Source organism: Atractosteus spatula, chromosome 18, assembly GCF_055471065.1.
Source record: "Atractosteus spatula isolate fAtrSpa1 chromosome 18, fAtrSpa1.hap1, whole genome shotgun sequence".
NCBI lineage: Eukaryota > Metazoa > Chordata > Actinopteri > Semionotiformes > Lepisosteidae > Atractosteus > Atractosteus spatula.
The window spans coordinates 6,410,342-6,431,871 of record NC_142723.1 but is presented as its reverse complement, the minus strand read 5'-3'; the positions used below and the strand labels follow the sequence as shown (position 1 = coordinate 6,431,871).

The 21,530-nt window shown below is 49.1% G+C and overlaps 1 protein-coding gene across 7 annotated transcripts in view; it reads right to left on the bottom strand.

Annotated features, from left to right (window-relative positions):
- Positions 1 to 21,530, bottom strand: part of arhgap17a (Rho GTPase activating protein 17a) — a 60,688-nt gene that overhangs the window by 24,654 nt on the left and 14,504 nt on the right. For all 7 annotated transcript variants that reach the window (XR_016094436.1, XM_088936824.1, XM_088936825.1 and 4 more), the window contains exons 2-4: positions 6,482 to 6,521; positions 1,486 to 1,590; positions 208 to 284 (exon numbers count right to left, since the gene is read on the bottom strand). Coding sequence is in view for 6 of the 7 variants with exons in the window: in XM_088936824.1 (XP_088792950.1) it covers positions 208 to 284; positions 1,486 to 1,590; positions 6,482 to 6,521 (222 nt within the window). In the remaining variant the exon portion in view is untranslated. The remainder of the gene's footprint in view (positions 1 to 207; positions 285 to 1,485; positions 1,591 to 6,481; positions 6,522 to 21,530) is intronic.

Genomic DNA, 21,530 nt, shown 5'->3' with positions numbered 1-21,530 from the left:
CACTTGCAGTACTAAAATGAGGTTTTGATTCCAGATGCACTTTATTTAGTATCATCCGCACTTTGCAACCAAAAAAGATAAGTTGCAGGGAAATCTTTAGTTAGCTGCTGCACCTGTGGTTGAGTTTTAGATTAGAAGACCCCCTCCTCCACAACCCCCACTCTCCTCCAGCCCATGTCCACTCAGATCAGGGGTGACCGCACTCACCCGATCAGGGACTCCTCCCCCAGTTGACTCCCTCCATCCTGCATGGTCTGAGACAGCGCTGTGAGCGGGAGCTTTTTCTGGGAGAAAGGAAAAGGAATTATAGTCCTGGCTGCCTTAACACCTATCCAGGAGGGTGGGCAGTCTTCGTTCTGGTGGGCTGTGTGCCTGCAGAGTTTCAGGTTTTCTTCAGCTCATTCAGATCCCTCTGTTGGCATCATGATGGGATCAATTTTTTTTTCTCTTGGCTCCTCAGTCGCTCGTTTCAGCTGCCGGAAAAACCTACAAAGTCTGCAGACACGTCGGCCCTCCAGGGTCAGGATGACCTTGTCCCAGCACTGCCCCCTACTGGAGAGGTATCGCACTGCTGCAAGTGCATCACAGGAAGCCGATTAAAAAAAACACAGACCACTTTGACTGGTTGCAGAAAATGCAGAAAGAGACCGAAGATGTGTTGTGTTGGTTTTTTTAGCTCATTATCCTTCAAGATAAAACGGAATACCACAAGAAGTAAACAAAGAGAAAAGCAATAAAATGTGCGATGTATCAGTATTAACTCATGTAAAGTGTGAGCTGGTAAAATCGCAGCAGGACAGTGGTCTCACGTTTGAACAATTTACTGTATCATTATTTTAAAACCCAAAGCTTTTGCGCTGCATTAATCTGCAAGTGGGGCCAGCAGGGGGCACTCACCCTGTGGTCTGTGTGGGTCCTACTGCCCCAGAATAGTGACGGGGACACTATACTGTAAACAGGCGCCGTCCTTCGGATGAGACGTAAAACAGAGGTCCTGACTCTCTGTGCTCATTAAAAATCCCAGGGCGTCTCTCGAAAAGAGTAGGGGTGTAACCCCGGCGTCCTGGCCACATTTCCCCCTGGCCTTTACCAATCATGGCCTCCTAATAACCCCCATCTCTGAATTGGCTTCATTACTCTGCTCTCCTCCCCACTGAGAGCTGGTGTGTGGGGAGCATTCTGGCGCACTATGGCAGCCGTCGCATCATCCAGGTGGGGCTGCACACTGGTGGTGGTGGAGGGGAGTCCCCATTACCTGTAAAGCGCTTTGAGTGGAGTGTCCAGGAAAGCGCTATATAAGTATAAGCAATTATTATTATTACTGTTATTATTATTATTATACAGTAACAGGAACCAGGCTACAGATGCAAGTGGGCTACGTGCAGGATGAAACAGGCTGAAGGATTAAGCTGATCTACTGCTGTGCCCCAGACTGCCCCCATCACAAAGGCGACCGTGGTTTAGGGGGGACAGAGGTCTACTCACGTGTCTCTTCTCCGCGTCGGTGCCCTGGTGGCCCTGCAGGCACGTCACCAGCCGCTTGTGTGCGTTGTGAGAAACGGCGCGCACCATCTCCATCCGCCGCTCGATCTGCGGAGAGACGCGGGAGCTCAGGCGCCGCGGATGAGTGGGGACCCCCCCCCCCCCCAATCGGGCGCCACTGCTTCCAGGTCCTGGCCTGGCTGTTAATCACTGCCAAGCAAATATCTTTTATTCCCCTGGATGCTTCGGAGGGGGACAGCTTGCAGTTTAAAGGAGAAATCTAGTGCAAAAGTCAGATATGACGTGTGTTCGTGCAATCACTGTGTGCACGGCAGTTTCTCTGTAACGTCGCAGTGATCTCCTAGATCATGCCTTGCAAGGCACCTCAAGGAAGCAGTTTGCATTCCCTGGCCCTTGCACCTATAGGCGCTGCCCAATGCTGCACCCCTAGGCTTGAAACATAACCAGCTGGACCTCCAGTGAAGGTTCCTGATAGATCGTCATTCCCACCCAAGACTGTTGGTGGTGAACTGATCGTTTGTTGAGAGCTGCCGAGTCAAAAAAACAATGGGGTGAACAAGCTATGGGAAGAGCCCCCCGAAAATCCTGTGCCTTGAAGTGCTTGGAGACGACTCGTGAACAAAAACTGAACCGGAAGAAAGCCGATCAATTAAAGGCATCAATTAGCCCTGGAGGTTAAGAGCAGAGCTGGAATGAAAACCTGCAGGTTGTGCTGTCTGGATAATCCCCCAGAGCTCTGAGCCCTACCGGACTGACCATAAGTGCTAAACACTTGCAGCAAAGCAGAAAGGCCTCTGAGAACAGATACAAGGCGTAGACATGAACTCCCCTCCCTGTGCACACGTCAGTCTCATCCTTACTTCTGTGTTAAGCTGCTGTTGCACTGCAATTCTGTGTTAAGCTGCTGCTGCACTGCAATTTCCCTCACGGGATCAATAAAGTGTCTATCTATCTTTGGGACAAGTAAAGGTTTATTCCATGCTGAAAAAAAGGGGTTGTTTCCATTCTTCTCTTTTCAGCATGGAACAAACCTTTACTTCTTCCTGTGCAGCCTACGCATGCTGACACAGCTCCCTACGTGAACTACAACACCTTACTTTTACACACCACCTCAACAGACAAATACAGGTGGTCCTGCAGGACCAGGGCTGGGGTCCGCAGTTTGCTGGTAGGGCACACGGTAATACCAGTTACTGTCTGAGTGCCATCCTGTCTGGACAATCCCCCTAGAGCTCTGGGCCCAGCAGTATCGACCATAAGTGCTCCACACGTTCAGTTACACAACGCTGATCGTTGGGGGTCTTGGGAGGTAAAAGGAAAAGGTTTTCTGCTGCGAAAACAAAGTAAAACGGGCTCACCAAAACAGCCGATACAGCATGACCTTCGAGACAGACCCAAGGGGAAGCAAAAAAAGACTGGGAGAACAGATACGAGGCACAGAGATGAAGTCCCTCCCTGGGCACAAGTCATTTAACACCTTCCTTTTACACAAAACCTAAACGGGCAAATAAAGAAACGCCAGCTGTTGCCCTCTTGACTGGCAAACTGGAATCGCGGTCATGGAAGCTGGCACTCAGCCCCTTAAATCGACATTTCCTTCTGAAACACCCAGCAGTGTTGCCGGAGTCCCACCAAACCAGCCTCACTCCCTCTTTAAGACATCTCTCAACCCCACCCCACAGTCCACACCAATTCTGGCTTCACGCGCTCCAGATACAGGGAAAAACCTGAACGCCTCCTGCCAGGGTCATGATGGAGGGCCAGGGAGGTTCTGGGGTTCCTGACTCTCCGCCCCCGTCTACACCCCTGCTCCCTGCTGCCTCTCGCTGTGCCCCTGCGCAATCCCAGGCCTGAAAACAAGGCAGAGCTCAGAGGTGACCGAAGGCAGCTTGCACAGAGGAGTTCCGTATCAATGTGCAGGAATTCCCCCCATCCTACGACTCGCAGCACGCCACCGGGCCCACCTCTACTCCGCGACACGACCGCCCCTCAGAAAACATATTCGCTCCTGGGCAGCACGGTTCAGTCTGGCAGGGTTTTACCCTTTGACCAATTCAAAGAGACGTGGCACAGCTCGCCTGCCACTTGAACGGTACTCAACGGGCAACTCCACGTTTACATGGTCAGACGCGAAAGGCTAAAAAAAAAAAAAAAAAATCAGAGGTCTGATCATCTTCAGACGGTCGTGATTAACCAGCACCCAACTCCGCAAACTGGGACGACAGCCCGGGTCGGATGTCAGCCCGTCGCAGGGCGCGAGCACCCACACGGATGAATGCTCGCACGAAAAAACGGGGTGAGATGGGAACTGACCTGGATTGCGTGTCTTTGGACTGTGCAGATCCAAATGCGTCACACCCCAGAGCCGGGCATCGACCCCCCCCCCCCCGTGTCTGAACGGCACTTTGAAAGGGCGCTGGCCGTGCGCCGGCGCCGTATGAAACACAAAACCGGTTGGTCAGCTTCAAAAAGAGAAACATGTGGTCCATTGATAAAATGGGCCTTACTTTTGAAGACTAGGAAAATTAGTCACGAGAGAAAGAGCTCTACGGCCCATCTAGTCCTGTTTGGTAGTTAGTAGCCAATTGATTCAAGAATCTCGTGCCTGAAAGAAGCCAGGGTGTATCAGCTCCGGCGCTCCGGCTCAGCAGTTCCTGTGAGGAGGCAAATAAGAGAACACAATCTCCCCCATACCCTGAGACGCCCCAACAGCAGACAGACAAATCAACTCTTTCCGTTTCTCTTTCTGTCACGAGTCCTCTGCGTGTTAAACCAGAGAGAGGGTGTTGAACTGTCAGGATCAGGAAAGTCACTCAGAGTGGGAAAAAAAAAGAATGATTCCCATCACACACACACACCGCCTCAGACTATAACCAAGTACTTTAAAGCCCGGAGATACACGCGCCTTTGTTGTGATGTAGCAAGATCTCTGGAAATTTAGCTCTGTTTAATTTTGTGTTTTCAGGCTGGGGCAGACTGTAAAACAAGGCTGAGAAGAAAAAAGGAAAACCGCCTCAGCAGTAAACAATGCCAGCCCGAGGTGGGGGGGGGGGGGGGCGTCAAGCCGTTGTCTTGGTGTTCCTCCAAAAACAGCCGAGCGGCTCAGGATTTCCATGGGCTGGCGGCGGAGATGACCGTCTTTCCCCGCAGAAATGGCGCGGGCCCGGCTCACCCTTTCCACCAGGGCGTGTCCTGCCCTCGCTGACCAGGCCTGGGAACGCGGCGCGCCCTCGGACAGGACGGCCGACAGCCCCCCGCCCCGCTCCCTCCGGCCCGTCGGGGACACGCGATCTGCCGAGGGGGGATCCTGTGCGAACTGTGTGTGCGTGTGGCGTTTATGAGGCCCAGGCCGGCTTCCCTTTTCCATTCCGCACGGGAGCGGCAGGGACAAGCTCTGGCAACAACACAACCTGACACTGGGAAACGGAAAGTGGAAAAGTGGACCGGAGAGCAGTCGGACATCCCCAACGCTGCAGAGCTCAGCCATCGCGTCATTTCCCCCAGTGCCTGGAGAAGCATGGCTTTTGTGTGCCAAGCGTCAGTGAAGTCCACACGTCCACACACGCAAGGAGCTTATACTCTACGACACCAAAGGCGGATGCGCGTCTCACAGACCTCGACTTAAAACCACAAGCCCACAGAGGGAGTGCGCGCCTCCTGGTTCCAAGCGGTTCTGCTTACGATCCGTTGCTTACTGGGACAATTCCAATCAACCCGTCCCTGAATATATTATTCGGATCAAAAACAAACGCTGCATACTATCTGGATTCAGTCCAGAGACGGAAAGACAACAAGTCTTCGTCCAATGCATATAAATCACAGATAAGAAGTGGCTACGCCCTCATCAATGGCAACTACAGCAATTCTTCCTGGGCTTGGATCACGAACGTCAATAACAGACAACCTGCAGAGTGAGAGGTCATTGGTCTGTGGCCAACAATCACTGTATCTCTCCTCAAACCAGACAATTTTCCCAAGACACGCCAGCAGGGACAACAGAGGCAAGAGACTGGGTACTGGACGGCAGGGTCTGACGTAGCCCTCGACTCCCCTGTCTGGTCCACGGCTCAGGAACACTGACAGCTCCAACATTCAACTGCCTCCACTTACAGGCAATCAGCGGATCAAGACCTTTTACATAGGTTTCTGCCGAAATCCAGAAACAAAAACCATTTGGTATTTTTAATACACGCTGTTCAAAATATTGGCAACACCCAAGATGACATTAAAACGTGCGTCACCCAGGGTGACGTTAAATGCCAGACTGTTGCTTTTCTTCTCGCGCACACAAAGCTCATGGCTTAATGTGCATCGGAGACGAGATTCCGAGTAACTAGATGTCAGTTTGATCATTCCGTGTCCCACACTAAACTGCTGCTCTTGCAGGAGTTTGTCCTGTGAAGGTCGTGCCACGTGTACGAAAAAAAAAACAAGAGGCAGATTTTACTCCAGGTGGATTATAAGGGAAAGGCTGCAACTGCAGCTATAATACAGAGCACATTCCTGCCTATGGGAAGAAACTACGGAGAGGAATTAGCTGCCTGACATGGGACAGCTCCCTGATCACAGGTTCACCAGGATCCTTCATCCCGTTTCAGCCCAACAATAAAGGTGTGAGTAATCCAAAGAATATGGGCGAGAATGAAGGAACAAAGCACAGAAAAGATTCACCAAGTCAGTGTTCCAATCCACGGGGGTTTGGGATTTGGTGTGAGAGCGACAACGCGCTTCATTGATTATTATTTCTGGGAGATCCTGAAGGAGTCGGAAGCCGACACGCACAAGGGGAGGATCTCCGGAGTTTTGTATGCTCCAAGACGTGGAGAGAAAGTTACCCTCCTTCCCCATAAGCTCCGAGAGGCCTGGGCTCAGACCCAAAGCAAAGACACGGGCACTGCTCTGCAGATCACACGCCTTAGAGCCGACAGCCCTCCGTGAGCGCGAGAACACTAGGACAGAAAAGGTCATGCATGGTTACCTGCAACAGATCTTCCCCAAGGACTTCTGTTTTCTCAGCTCTGTGGAGAAGAAAGAACAAGGGAGAGCAGATTAGCAGTCGTCTGCAAAACCCGCACAGAACCGAAGCACATTCCCCCCCTTAGAAGCGTTCAGCCACAACCAACAAAATCAGGCTCCAACCTGGCAATAACCAGGCCTGTTCATATCACAGAAGACGACCCAACACTTTACACAGACCTAACACGCTGAGAACGAGCTTATTTAAGGACACTGTACGATTCACCGCTAAAATAACGTGCCATATGAACGCAGAGTCGTTGAGCTAAAATTCCCGTGTTCTGAAGTCGCTTATGATATGGTGCAGGAGCTGGTGGGAGAGGCAGAATTGTGGTTACACGAATATGGGAAGACAGACAAGGTCAGTGCCAAACAGGAAGAAGACAGCCAGAGAGGGGAGCTGTCCCACAGGTCTGGCCCTGGTCCAGAGTACAGCATCTGGCCCGGAGCACTTCTCCGGAGTGGTCAGTCCGCTGTCGGAGGCGCCGTTTAAAAACAGCGCTTTGCCGCCTGCTCTCAAACTCCAAACGGGGACCTTTCAAACAAGAGTCTCAAATAACATTGAGCTCGGCACTATAAATAGCCGCCTGCAGCCAACGGGAGAACTTCAGGGTCAGACAGATTACATTCTCGAGAGCGCAGGGAAGGAGGCGGACAGAGATATCCCAGACGGCTCTCCGAGGAGCCCCACCGAGCCAGCTCTCGCAGCACTGCTCCAGAAAAGCACCGTCAAGAACAGCGCTTAGCAGAAAATGATTTGTCAGGGCGCAGAGCAGTCTCACTGGCAAACTCTGCATCAGCAATTTGGGGTTCCCCACAGTGTCCCCGTCTTATCTTTCCGATAGAGTAGAGGAGTTTATCGCCACACTGGAGTTCTTATTCACATAAATCTTTCAGGACATGCACAGTACAGCAGACGAGACAGTACGACAGACAACACCATACAAGGCAGACAGTAAATTACATAATGCTAATTATTTACCAATTTGTACCATTGCCAGCAGCCATATCACCCTGCAACTCACCACTGGCAGCCCACTGGGAGCTCAGCAGGTGTGAGCCTGGTCAGTACCTGGATGGGAGACCGCCTGGGAAAAACTAAGGTTGCTGCTGGAAGAGGTGTTAGTGGGGTCAGCAGGGGGCGCTCACCCTGTGGTCTGTGTGGGTCCTGATGCCAGAGTATAGTGACGGGGACACTATACTGTAAAGAAAAGGCACCGTCCTTCGGATGAGACTGTGGTCATGAAAAATCCCAGAGCGTCTCTTGAAAAGAGTAGGGGTGTTACCCCAGCGTCCTGGCCAAATTTCCCACTGGCCTTTACCAATCATGGCCTCCTAATAATCCCCATCTCTGAACTGGCTTCATCTCTCTGTTCTCCTCAAGGTGCTCTGTAAACCGCAAAACTGCCTTTAAAGAGGCCAAGTGAAATCGTAATTACCCGCATGCCAATATGAGCAGTGTGAGTGTGGGTGCCGTGCCCTAGGACAGATGGGTGAAAACAAGGAAATGTGCAGGGATGGCAAACTATTCAGAGGCTAAACTATTCAGAGGCCAAAGCTGCAAGGGTCGTGCCTACAGGGGCAAAATCCGATTCGGCACCAAGGCATGCCCTGTGCCCCTGGCGCCAGGGGTTACTGAACTGAGGCACTTGATGGAAGGCATGCCCAGCCCTGACGGGCATCCCTGCACACACCTGCCCTGCCCAGCCCGGACGGGGCTCCAGCACTACACCAACTCCATCGTTACAACCCAAAAGGTGGGATTTAGAAGCTCCGATTCCAAAAAAAAAAGAAAGAACACAGTCTTTCGTATGATTAACTACAGCCTCACACAGTCTCGGTTTCTCACTGGCAGTCGGCTGATCCATTGATTCTCTACTCAGGAGGGGAACAATTCCTTCTTCCCGATCGAGGTGAGATCATCACAGATTTAGCGGATCTTATGGCTGGTTTTAAACAAATTAGTATGTCTTATTCGTTAAAGAGGCCTTCACAGAGCGGTATTTGTAACAGTAACTGGCACCAGCCCTGTATCACGTTCGTTAGCAATCAACTCTGATCTGGTAGTGTAGGAAGACAGCTCAACCAGAAACAAACGGCTCACTGGAATCTTAAGCGACTGATGACACTGTTAACCCACGGTTATATTTTTCACCGTTCCTGAAGATTAATATTCAGGAAACCTCTTGCTGTGGGCTGTTATCACAGGGGAGAGCCGGAATGAGAATTCCAGTACTGTAAACTAGAGTAGTGAACTGCCTGGTCTGTCAGGATAATGTGTTCAACACTGTAACGATAAAACGGAGCTTCTCCACTTTCTGTTCAGAAACGCCCTGTACAAAAGCAGCCTGACCCATAGATACCTCTGTGCCCCTTTAGCAAGTCCTTAGGGAAACAGGATTCATAAAGCACAAAGAACACTCCTGTCTCTATCAACAGCCCAATCTGTGGGCATCAGCCAGAGAATGTAGTGTCTGTCCATAACATCGGTGACAAAACTGACCCGAGCAGTTACAAATACTTTTATTGCACATAACGATTAGATCTAAAACTACAAGATGGTTTGTATGGCAACAGGAATAGGTAAGAATACTTATAGAGTTTGTGTCTCACTGTCCCCTCTCCTAAGTCACCAGCCTAAGCACATTATTATTAATGTGATAAACAGAATTTATTTCAATGATTAATCCGATTAATCCGAGAGGATCAGCTAACAACTAAAAAGCCCAAAGAGCCACACAATTTCATTTATTTACAACTTGCTACACAAGAGAACAACCGCAGTAGCACGCCTTCATGTTCTGGGGAATACGTTCCAGAGGTTCAGCACAGGACGTCTCAAACTCGAACGCAGGACAGTGCAAAAAAAAAAGACAGAGCTAGAGGAGTGAGAGAGGGAGGGAAGAGGTCACTGGGCCTGGCTAGACCCTAACTCGACAACTCCTCTGCTAGGGCTGTTAGCTACATTGTTTAATCTAGCAGAGCTGGTGCCACTTTTCATACCCACACACTAACAACAGCCTGTGCGTACATGTTTGGGGGGGGGGGGGGGTGGGAAGACTTGCAGGAAGGTCACAAGGAGGCTCTGATCTGCGCCGGGGGGCCGCGTGTCTAGACTGAGGTCTGTCACCCTCATCAGCCGGCGCTGTGCGGGGGCCAAGTGGTTAGAAGAGCAGATGCAATAGCAGCTCTGCAGCAGCAAACCCACATCCACCGTCCCCAACCCGCCAGGGTGCCCAAGGTGTGGGCTGGTACAGGGAGAAGCCGAGGAGAAAAGGACTCTGCACACACAGCACCTACTCTTTCGAGAGCACCCTTTCATGAGGGAGAAGAAGCTACCGGACAGGGGGATATCTTTCCGATGGGAACCTGCTTTAGGAGGTTCTGGGAACCCTCCCACCTCCTGGTTTTCAATGTAGCCGAGCTGTTTACTTAATTTTAACGGGTCGCTATTGCTGGATCCTGTGCAAGATTGATTTTTCTACTTCCCTCCCCCCACTCAAGGTTTCTGTTTTTCTGACGCTTAAAGGCCACCTCCTACACGACCAGGAACAGGTCAAAATCAAATCAATTCCTTTGGTCTACTGCGCATTGATTTAAATTGACAGGTTACGTAGCAGGTGATGGGGGTCTGGGGGTCTCAACTGAACGCCAGCACGGGCCCATCCGCACTGCGACTGTTAACAGACTCCTGAACAGTCCAGAGCAAGCAATTACAGTCCAAACCTCAGACAAGCTGATAAAACCCCCCCACCTGCCTAAACACTCCCACTGGGCCTGGAGGGATCTGCAGCAAATGAAGACCATACAGCTGGCACTTCCACAGGGCTGTTGTTAATGTCTGAGAGATGCTGCACGAAGTCTCAAAGCAACACCAGATGTGACACATAAAATCGCTGGTATACAAGAAAAAAACAAATAAAAGATTCTGCTTCACCCCATACCAGGCATAAACCTTGGGGGGAAAAATCCACTAAGAGACCCTTTCACAACTCTTTGGGCTTCAAGTTACTCAACTGAAAACGTCGCCCCCTTTTTAAAAACGTGCTAAAAGATCAATCCTGGAACATCTAGCCTCAACGTTGACTCTGGAGGAAAAAAAAACCCAGTCTACTAATCGCATTTGTTGTGTCGGGTTGTTTTCTTAAGCAAACAGGCCTTCTCGGACAGAGCTCAACTCCCTGCAGCTCCGTCTCTGTGGCAGAGATGAGTGTTACGAGTTCACACGTAAGTGCGCACACACAATGTCCACAACGGGCAGTCCGACTTGGTCATTATTCTGCATTTCTTTGGCTGACAGGTTTATCCAAACTGTCGTGCATTTGAAGAGCTGTGTAGCAGCCGTGTCCCATCTGGGAACTGAACCCACAACCTTATGAATCCAGAGCCACCAAATTGATTTATTTTTATTTACTATTCCAAAGTCCCCACAGTAGGTGAAAAATAGACCCCAAAATATTTCTGGCCTCTTATCGATTTAATAGGTGATTCCATTTGGATTATAATAATACAGTAGCTAGCGCATGTATTCACTCCCCTTGGACTTGATCACATTTTATTGTGTCACAATATTAAATCATTTTTTCTTGTATTTGTTTTTTTTCCCCTCATTGATCGATTGACAAAATAAAACAAAATGTACAGATCCTCTTATTTTTGGCTGGCGTTGAGGGTCGATCAGAACTACAAATGTAACAGCAGCCCTGGTTAGATCAAATTACATTTAAGGTGGCATTTTGTCTGATGGCACTGAAGTCACTATGCGTCAGTAATTCGCCATCTTCAGCTACTGAGCCTCCTGTGAGCGTATTCAAAAGTATTCCCCTACTCATCCCCCTTGGACTGACGGAATGACAATTACAGCTCTTGTACGATTCTTCTTGCTCCACGTCAGGTTAACGTTTATGTGTGTGTGTGATTGTGTTCTGCTTGGTTTCTCAATTTGAATTCATGTTTCAATATTGCATGCCTGCCTCATCAGTGTTCTCCTGCTGTACCGAATTCAAACTCCACCCACTATTGGCAATAAAGAATAGAGAAAGAATAACAAGAAGCCTTCCTGCGGCTGTAATTGTCATTCCATCAGTCCAAGGGGCATGAGTAGGGGAATACTTTTGATTTCCACACTGTCCCGACAAAGACAGCAATTCCTGATGGACATTTTCTCAGGCTTTCTATACGAGGTCTTATTTCTCTCCCCCGCTACACTCTTGGAAATCCTGCCCTGTTTCTGAAAGTCCTTGCTGTCTTACGGAGCACACTTCCTGTTGGCTCCAGTCCCCAGTTTGTTATGGCAACAGGTCTGCGGGGAAGAGGGTGGAGAGGGAGGGGGTGACGCAGGGCTCTCATCGGCGGGGTGGGGGCGGGTGCTCAGACCGCGAGACCCATCAGAAACAGCCGAATAACCCCCCCGCCCCCACTCTGTCCTATCCCAGCAGCACCAGCGACACGGTTCACTACAGACCTCCCACAGATGAACAAGACTGCACAAGATATTCAAAGGAATTTATTACTAGTCTCTCGTATATTACATAAGCATAAAAAAGTACAAAAAAACACTACAACTGTAGAAGTGTGTTGGAAACAAACCTCATCATGTCTCATGACTGTTTTTTTCTAAGGAACGGATGAGAAACTGACAGCTACAGATTGTGCCACTTTAACCTGGAAGCAGCAGGAGTGTAAGAAAAAACGTACAGCATGAGCACTGAGCAGCGACCACTAGGCAAGGCAGGGGGTTTGTCTGTAGCTTCTCTTTCTCACCGACAGGCACACAGTACAGCTGGTTCAATGACAAAGAGAAAAAAAAAAAGTGCTACTCTTCCCTTTTGCTAGGCTGTGTGTGGATGCTGTCCTGACTTGGCTGTACTGTTCGGCCTGAGCGCAAGAATGATGACTCATCACTCCGCTGTTGACACGGTAACACGCTTCAGACCAGATGACATCATCCCGTCCGCCCATGTGCCTGTGGAACATGGAATGCTCAGTGCACTGCAGCGACACTTAGCAGTTGGTATGTACAAAATGAATCACGGGTAGAAAATGTGCCACTTCAACTAAATATTTGATATGTCACCCAGATCTAACTGTTGATCAAAATCCTGCGGTCAGTCAGGGTATGCTAATAAGACTGTAAATTAAATTCAGTTCACGTAACGGTACATGTGCTGCACATACAGTATACAAAACGTTTCAAGGTAAAGACAAAAGACAAGGCACTTCACGCCACAGAGCTTTCACTACCCTCTCAAGAAGGAGCTGGGGGCCAAAGTCTATATCAGAACATAAAGTAAACTAAAGATTAACCAGTTCAGGTGGGTAGCTGCCTCAGCGTGCACAGGCTGCAAAGGAACAAGTAAAGGTTTATTCCATGCTGGAAAGAGAAGAAGGACTGTTTTCTTTCTTCTCTTTTCAGCATGGAATAAACCTATTACTTGTTATTTTAAATATTAACCAGCCTGTTTGAGATTATTATATTTTCTGTAGGAAAAAAAAAAGTACGCAGTGTTAAATACCATTTAAAAATCAAAATACTTTACGTTCAGAAAATAAATCGGAATAGGTCTTGGCATGCGGTTTTCCCTAGGACACTAGCGGTCCAGTTGGCCAGTCGCGGCTGGGGGGATTGGCACAGTGGGTTCTATCAGAACCACACCAGGATCTTGCTCTGGAGGGGACAGTAGTCGTTCTTGCAGCCTCAGGAGGCAGGAGGAAATGTTTCAGCAGACGAGTATAGGCCTGGAAAGTTTGTTGCATTACAATGGGTATTGCAGTACACACTGAAGTGCTTTTAGAAGCCAAAACAGGAGGCCCTTCTATAACCCAAAGGGTTGTGGGAATGTGAAATAAGCAACACCACCATGTAACTCTTTGGTTTCAGTCAAGAAACAGCTGTATTAATTTATAATCGCTCTCAGCCTGTGGTAATTGCTAACGAACGGGCAAAATGGGCTGAATAGGCCTGCTCTTGGTGGTAACCTAAAGTCCTTCCATCCTGTACATACAGCCAGGGTGCAGCTGTAAACAGACCAGGGGCTGGAAGTGTCAACAAAGTCACGGAGTAAGAGATTTTTTATGGTCAACCTCCGCATCACCACAAACAAACGTCAGCCCTTCAACGTCTAAGCTCTCGCGCTCCACTAAAGTTATGTCGCACTAGCCGAGCTCTGCACCACACTGCTCAACGCTATCCCAGCATGCCCGCCGAGCTGCCCGCAAAGCGGCTTTTCCTTCCCAAAATGCCGATCTGTGCGCTACAGTAACCTCGTGACGGTGGCAGACAGCTGCTTCCAATTAAAACACAGGGGGGGGGAGAAAAAAAAAAAGAGGAGCTCTCGGGCTGCAGGCAGACGCAGAACTTGCAGGAAATGTCGGAGGAGACCCTCCAGCCTGACAGAACGAACCCAGCCAGGAGTGATCCTCACCCGCTGTGGAACCCGGAGCCAGCAGGACCGCGTGCACACCCCTTGAGCAAAACCATCTCCCAGCTCTTGTAAAAGATTACCCGAAAAGGCACGTCCAAGAGGAGAAAATCTGTTCTGACTGAAAGGAGGTGAAGAAAATGTGTTCCCCCCCCCACCCCCACCTCCCCACCTAAACAGTTTTAGCCGGAGAAGAAGTGGGGCAGAACAAAACAACACTTCATTTTCCATTTCCAGTTTTTCTAACCGTTTGACTGCAGCTTGGCTTTGTTCCGCCTGTTTCACAAACACCGCGCTTGCTGTACAAAGGCTGAAGGAGGGCAGGCAGCGTGCTAAAACAGCAGAGCTATCTGCATCGGTGCCCACGCCGTGCACGGGGCACATTCTTCAGCTTCCTTCCCCTTCTGAAACTCGAAAATGTTGCCCACACAGCAGCCCGAACACACAAAGGCCTCTCAGGGTGACACCAATTCGCACGCTCCTAGCACAAGGCCAGTGTTTACCCGTGAAAAAAAAAAAATCAAACTGCCCACGTCAAACACACCGTTCAGGCTGGCTAAATTTCTCCTTTGCTCTTGTTAAACGTGGAACCTGGTAAAACTGCTGCAAGCCTGTCATGATTAAAACCCAGAATGTCTGAATTACCGGGTGATGCATCACGATATAGTTTGCAGAGTTCTTCCCAGTGTGCTTTTTCCAGTAGAGTCTGAAACCAGTATTATTGGCCACCGAAGGCCTTGACTTTACTGTTTTCCTGTAGCTACAGCACACGGCTCTTTGCTGGTGCTGCAGCTCGGGGCTTTCCAAAACTAGCTCTGCACCCTCGCGTGAGCAGGCACCGAAACTGTGCAAAACAAAAGCGAGAGGGGGGATCTGAAAATATCACCGCGAAAAACAAAAACAGCTCGGGCACTGACTCCCACCCCTCTCGTTTCCAAGCCCTAACCCGACAGGAGAGGGGCTGGTGGGTGCCGTCCGGCCTGCCCAAGAGAAATACAGAGGCAGAACAACACAAACACAAGTTCCTAGCAAATTCATTTCCTCTTTGGCTTTGGACCATGCTCCGTGATCCAACTTCCCCCCTCTATCCTGCCCCCAGACCCCGAGGTGGGGAACACAGATATTCTACTCCCGATTCTTCCATTGTTTTCCTCTTTTCTTCCAGCTGGAGTCATATGTTCCTGCATAAATTCCTCATTGGATCAGTTCCCGTTCCTGAGCGGGCTTCTGTTTCGACCAAAATGGAACACTTTCTTGTTGTCTAGTGAAGTTATACATTTAACATACCCTAAAGTCTTGTTCAATGGAGCTCTGCACACGAAACAGAATTTATTTTTAAAACTCAGCTGTTTTTTTTTTAACTGTACTCTCATCACACTATTAAAGTCCCCCTTTATTTAAGATTCTTTAAGATCTTAAAGATAAGGTGCTCTACCTGAATAAAAACCAGCTGGTTGCCTCTTAGTTATGTATCCTTGATTCTCCACAGTTGAAGAAGGTTCAAACAGATCTTCTGTACATTCATTTACAACAATATTATAATTACTACATAAAAATATTGGCATCTACCCTGCCAGTCAGCACACAAAGAACACTTAGATTACTGAAAGCATTAAAGCAAAGCAAAGCATTTTTATTGGCAGTACAATACACAGCAGAGAACAAAACCAAACATCTTGAACTACATTTACTCTACAGTTCTCTCTCAACCAGGTGTGGGACAGTTTAATAGACTGACTCAACCCAGAACCAATCGCTAAATATTTTCCTGCCACCCTTCAAATGAACACATGAGTGGGATTCCTTGACAACACTCTAGAGGTGCCAGAGGAAAGGTTTTTCTGAGCCTGTGTAACCCTATTTCCAGTATATGTGTAAGGACACAGTATTATACTACATGCGGGCTATCAATTGAACTGCAGTACTTCATTAGTGCACAAATAACCACAATACTACTCCATGCTACATCTACTCAAGAGAAACCGTTCTATAACCATTATCTGTACAAAAATAGGTGAACATCTGGTTAACCCCTAACATTGAAGTGGTCACAGTATGAACATACTAGGAATAAGAGATGCTAAGGGGAAGAAGTTCAAGCGGACCTGTAGTCTAATTTCTCAGACCGGTTATTAAGTCTGAGTAACAAAATATGGTATCACAAACTTTTACAAATTCCGAATGAAGCACAAAATCGTGGAACTTTATGGAAGTACAGTATGGTCGCTATGTTGTCACAAACCCCTGGTCTCACCACGGGCGAGAATAAGAGTTTGTGAGCATTGTGACATGAAGCAGCCCTTCCTGCTCACTAGTCACCATAATGACGAATGTAATGTGATATACGAGTGAATAAGTACAGGTTGTGCAGCAGACAGTTCACCGCAGAAGTGTTGCACGCAGAGTTATCAAGTGAGTAGTATTTGTCGGCAAAGCCGTCTCCAAGTTGAGGGCAATATTCCTATCGGATTAAAAGACAGGTATTCACAAGCCTGCTTGTTTGTAATATAATAGGGCCACAACACATCACCGGAAGTTTTGTTGCCTCATTCTGAATCTCATAACATGGCTCTGTGCAGACCTGGAAATTTGGCCATTTTGTGATGTAAACTGGAGGTTTTACAGGTTACGGCGTACCAATTTACTGACACTGTGGTTTGAAGTGCACCCATCACTGCCAATTCTTTCCAACCCCGAAATATAAAAATAGCCTTGCAGTTCCCCTTTCAGAGAGGAACATCGTAAAAATGAGAAAAAAACAACAGACAAACAAAACACATTTGGGAGCATACGGGGTGCGATCTGTAAAATGGCTCCATTCAATCGATGTCGAGCAGGGATATCTTCGGCAAAAAACCTTGCTTGATCCTCTGTGTGCTTAATAATGGAAGGAACTAAAAACGCCGAGTGAGAGATTTCTCACGCTGGATAAAAAGGCCAGTAACAAGCAGAGAGAAGTCTGCAGCCCTCGGCGTCTAACCACAGTGCAGCACCCAGCAGGAACCCTGCGCAGCTGGCAGGGCTGGGAGACAAGGGTCCCTGACTGTCGATTCCTGTTTGTTTTGGGAATGGGGGAGGTCCTTCCCGTTCCGTCTGCTTCCCTGCACGGAGCTGGGGGGGGAACCTTGGCCTTAAGTCAGCGAGAGACACGCCCGGGACACACTGTCACACTTCACAGAGAACTTGTTCCAAAAAAAAAGAACCTGCCCCTCCTCAGCTGTTTAACACCAATATACCCTCAATACGTATATACACTGCGGACATCCACAGCTATGCCAGCAGCCAGATCACCCCTGCAGCTCACCACTGGCAGCGACACTGAAGCCCAGCAGGGTTGAGCCTGGTCAGTACCTGGAGGGGAGACTCCTGGGAAGCCATGGTTGCTGCTGGAAGTGGTGTTAATGGGACCAGTGGGTGGCGCCTACCCTGGGGTCTGTTTGGGTCCTAAAGCCCCAGTATAGTAGCGGGGACACTATACTGTAGTGGGGCGCGGTCTTTCGGGTGAGATGTTTAACCCAGGTCCTGACTCTCAGTGATCTTTAAAGATCCCCGGACATTTCTCGATAAGAGTAGGGAGTTATCCCGTTGTCCGGGCCAAATTTCCAAATTGTCCCCATGTACGACTGGTGTACCCTGCGCTCATTGCTTGCCAGGCGGGCTCCGGCTTCCCGCGACACCGTATGGTATAAAGCGGTTTGGGAAATGACACTCCACAGCTCTAAAGCCATTCTATCAATAATGCACATGAAATCACTGTCCTTACTTAGGAAGAATACAGCTCAGGTCTCCACGAAGCACACCTATTTGTACAGCTAAAAGAGCTAATGAGAAGAATTAATCGAAATTAAAATAGAAACCAAGTAAAACCTTATGGTGAGTGGGGCTGAGGGGGTGGTGTTCACTGTTTGACAGAAGACTGATCCAGGTCTTCATAGTTAAAGAACGGGAACTTCCTCTTTCAGAGCTAGCAGGAATTTGCCCACTTCTATATTTTGGGCGCTTCTGAAGCTGGGACCAGCTTTGTTCCGGCCTGCAGAGACAGCCTGCCAAAACTCCAGGGCAGAGTTCAGATCCCCACTGCGAAAGGCTGCGTACGGGACTGCAGAAGCACTTGCGGTATTTTCAGGCTGAGACCTTGCGCCCACAACAAAGACGACAAAAACAGCCCGTAGATCTTGATGAGGGTGTTGTGTGTGAACATGTGATATGGGACCACCCCCCGTCTGGTGGAGCAGCAGTTCAAAAACAGCGGACACAAGGCGAGACGGCGAGTTCTCTCTCAGACTTGGGTCTTTTAAAATCCTGAAAACAATCAAGCAGGCTAGGTTCAGGTTCCTGAGCCTTCACAAGAATATTTCTCTAGATCGTATTCACGGGCCATTAGCTCAAAAAGTCAAAGAAATGTTCTTTCTTTCAGTTCCATAACCGTGATGAAAGCACCCTGAAACGTAGTTAACGCGGTCTACTACTGCTGAACGTATTCCAAGGTTTACTGCACATTCATAAAAAATGGCCTTTGAAGAGCAGCGGGGGCTGAACCAGACGAGGTTCCTGCTGCCTGAGCACTGCTCTCAAATTCACTTCTCCCAGTCCTCCTCGCCAGTCAATTCAAAACAGCTGCTCAGCCAACTCCACTCAAACGCCAGGCCTGGCAGTCCTACTCCGGCTCTCACAGAGCCTTAACCGTTTAGCCACCCGCCAGACTTCACCTCTTTCTTTTCCCGAAAGACACGGACGCTGCAGCACTCGGCGTTTTTGTCCTCCGAGTCGTCAGCAACACAGTTGCTGGTCCCCCTCGACCCCCCCCAGACGTGCAGCAGAACCCCCAGCCCACCAGCAGTGCTCAACAGCCAGGAGTACTGCTAACTCAATGCTGCAACAGCAAAGGGGACAAACTGTTCATCAGCTTTTATTTAGCTGCTTTAAAAAGGGATCGTCTCTCCGCGCTCTACAAAGCATAAAAAGCAACATATTTTTCAAGAACCCAGATGGCTGAGAGACTGGCATTAATTGGCTTGTAAACTGATCTGTTGCATGGACACACAGTTTTGCAACAAGCACCTCATAAAACATTATACTGCCATGACAAAACCTCTTAAAGAACAGGGCGTTTTGCCCATGAACAGAAGTCCGATCAGGTCCTTTAGGACAATCAGAGGAGGCTAGTTCCTATCTTCGCTATTGCAGCCCGTCTGCTGGATCAACTCAATCTTGCAAGGATACAAGCATCTCTCAGACAGGAGGGCAGACGGATGGCTAGTGGCTTATTGATCTGTGGGTGCGATTCAGAAAGGCACTGCACTGAGGCACCTGTGAGCGAGTCCTCCTGCCTGCTGCCAGACAGTGCATTTATCCGTGCAGCAAAACACCCTGTATAGAAGGCTCTGGCCAGTACAAGCCACTATAACTCACAAAAGGTTTGACCGAGGCAAAGCAAATGGAGAAAAAAAAAACAAGGAATTCAATTAATTATTTATGCCTTTAATAGCTTTTTTTTCTATTTCCCGAAAGAAAGAACTTCATCACACATGCTGTGCTATGAACTACCTTCCTTCAAAGTCCTGCCTCAAGGTCAGACTTTTCTTCTTCCCCTACTGCCTTGCAGCTCTCCTCTGTCAGGCTGTGTATAAAACAATGCTGGACAACCCCAGACCAAGCACAGCCCGTTCAAGACCTAAATGACCAAGATTTGTCCCACAGGAGCCAAACTAAGTTTGAGAGTCAACTAACTGGCTACAAAACACCTAGAGCAGGGCCTTCCAGGTCTCGGTGAAGCAAGAGCACCTGAAGAGCTGGGAAGAAGCTGTTAATCAGGGTCAGTTAAGCCACTAATGAGCCGATTTAGGTTCTAACAATTCCTTGCCAACTCAACTCCAGCCCTCCAAGACCAGGACTGGAGACCACTGACCTAGAGTCTTCCCTGTCATCCAGGGCATCGCACTGTTTAGGAAGAATTGAACCTTGAGCTCTGCGGCAGTTCCACCTGTCCTGCAGGGATGTGCTTCGGAGCTGAGCCATTGTCAAAATAAGGACAACAGTGCCCGTGTCGCCTTTCTTTCAAGAGACTGCAGCATTTGGAAATCGAGAAGCTCAGGCACAAGATCGGAGCGAGGAAAAAAAAAAAATCAGAATTGCAATCTCAAATGAACCCCCGTCTTGCAACGTTTTGCAAGCGCCACACAATACAGAATTAAGAAGGCCACAAACGTGCTCTCGTCTCAAGGGAAAGATGAGAACTCCTGCATGGGGCTCCGTTTGGAGAACGGAAACCCCAAACAGCACCCCCACCCTCACGAAAGCCTGCACAGGGTTTAATCACAGGGTGGGGAGTTCCAGCCAGGGTCTCCCCTGTAATTGGAAACATGAAAGGGGACTTCTGCCCATAACTCTGCAGGAGAAGGAAACCACGTGGGCAGGAGAAGGGGGTCTCGACCTGGCCCCCCCCCCCATCAAAGAGCCGTCAGCCTGTCTGCAGCGCTGACGTCACCGGACGCCGATCGCAGTTGTAGAGGCAGAAGTGGTTTGAGTCCAAACATTGCCTTGAGCCTAAAAACCTTGGCTTACATATTTGTGCAGGACCATTTTTATCGACTCTGACTGCTGCCTTAAACCAGCGGCATACGTCTCCTTGCTGCAGAATGCTCAGCTAAATTCGGCTTTTTGCAGCCGGCTCAAATACGTCTCTGGATCGCCGCAGGAAAAGGAACTGTCCTGTTTTATTGGCTACGTAGCCGATGTAGCTTTTCTCCTAATGCCTGTCTAACAAGGCTGCAAGTTGTTAACGCAAGGCAGCTGTTTTGGAGGAGGGACACTCCACCTGAGAGAACAGGCTTGGGCGTATCCAGTGTGTAGTAATGGACACTGGCCGGGGCGCCACTGCAGTTTATGGAAGAGCCACGGCTCTGGAGAGACCCGAGAAAGTCTGCAAAGCCAACCCATCGGCAGAGCAGCCAGAGAAACAGAGCTGGCAAGACCGCGATTGCACAAAACTAAATGAGCAAGTGTCCGTTTCAGGAACGGAAATGAAATCCTCTTTCTTTCAGGTCACCGAATGGACGCGGAGTTCGATGACGGGGCCGTGCCAGGGTCGGGGGTGAAGCCCTAAGCAGGGGTGACCCTCGTGCTGTAAGGGACCGAAGAGCCCGGGTTCTCACTCCTGGGCCTGGTTGGCAGCTCGGCCTCTTTGAGACTGCTCCGTGCGGAGGAAGAGAAAAGGATTGTGGGATGGATCCTGGCCATCTGGGAATCGAGAGTTCTATTTCAATTCCACAATTACACAAAGAGGCGGCTCTTTGACATTGTCTTGGAAGCAAACAGAGAGGGGGAAAAAAAAGGCAACAGAGTGTGCAGCCTGGTCCTTGAACCCTCCATCTAACTACATCAGACATTCTCCAGCCGTTCTCAAATTGTTTTTAAAGAGAAATTCAAAGGAAACGATCTCATCTTCAAGCTTTAACCTCTTGTTGCTGCTGCTTTGACATGGTCAGAAAGACGCAATACTGGAAAAGACCGGCCTGGAAAATCAACTCAAATCCGACACATCACCAAGCAATAACATGAGAGAATGATCAAAACCGCGAACAGAACAAC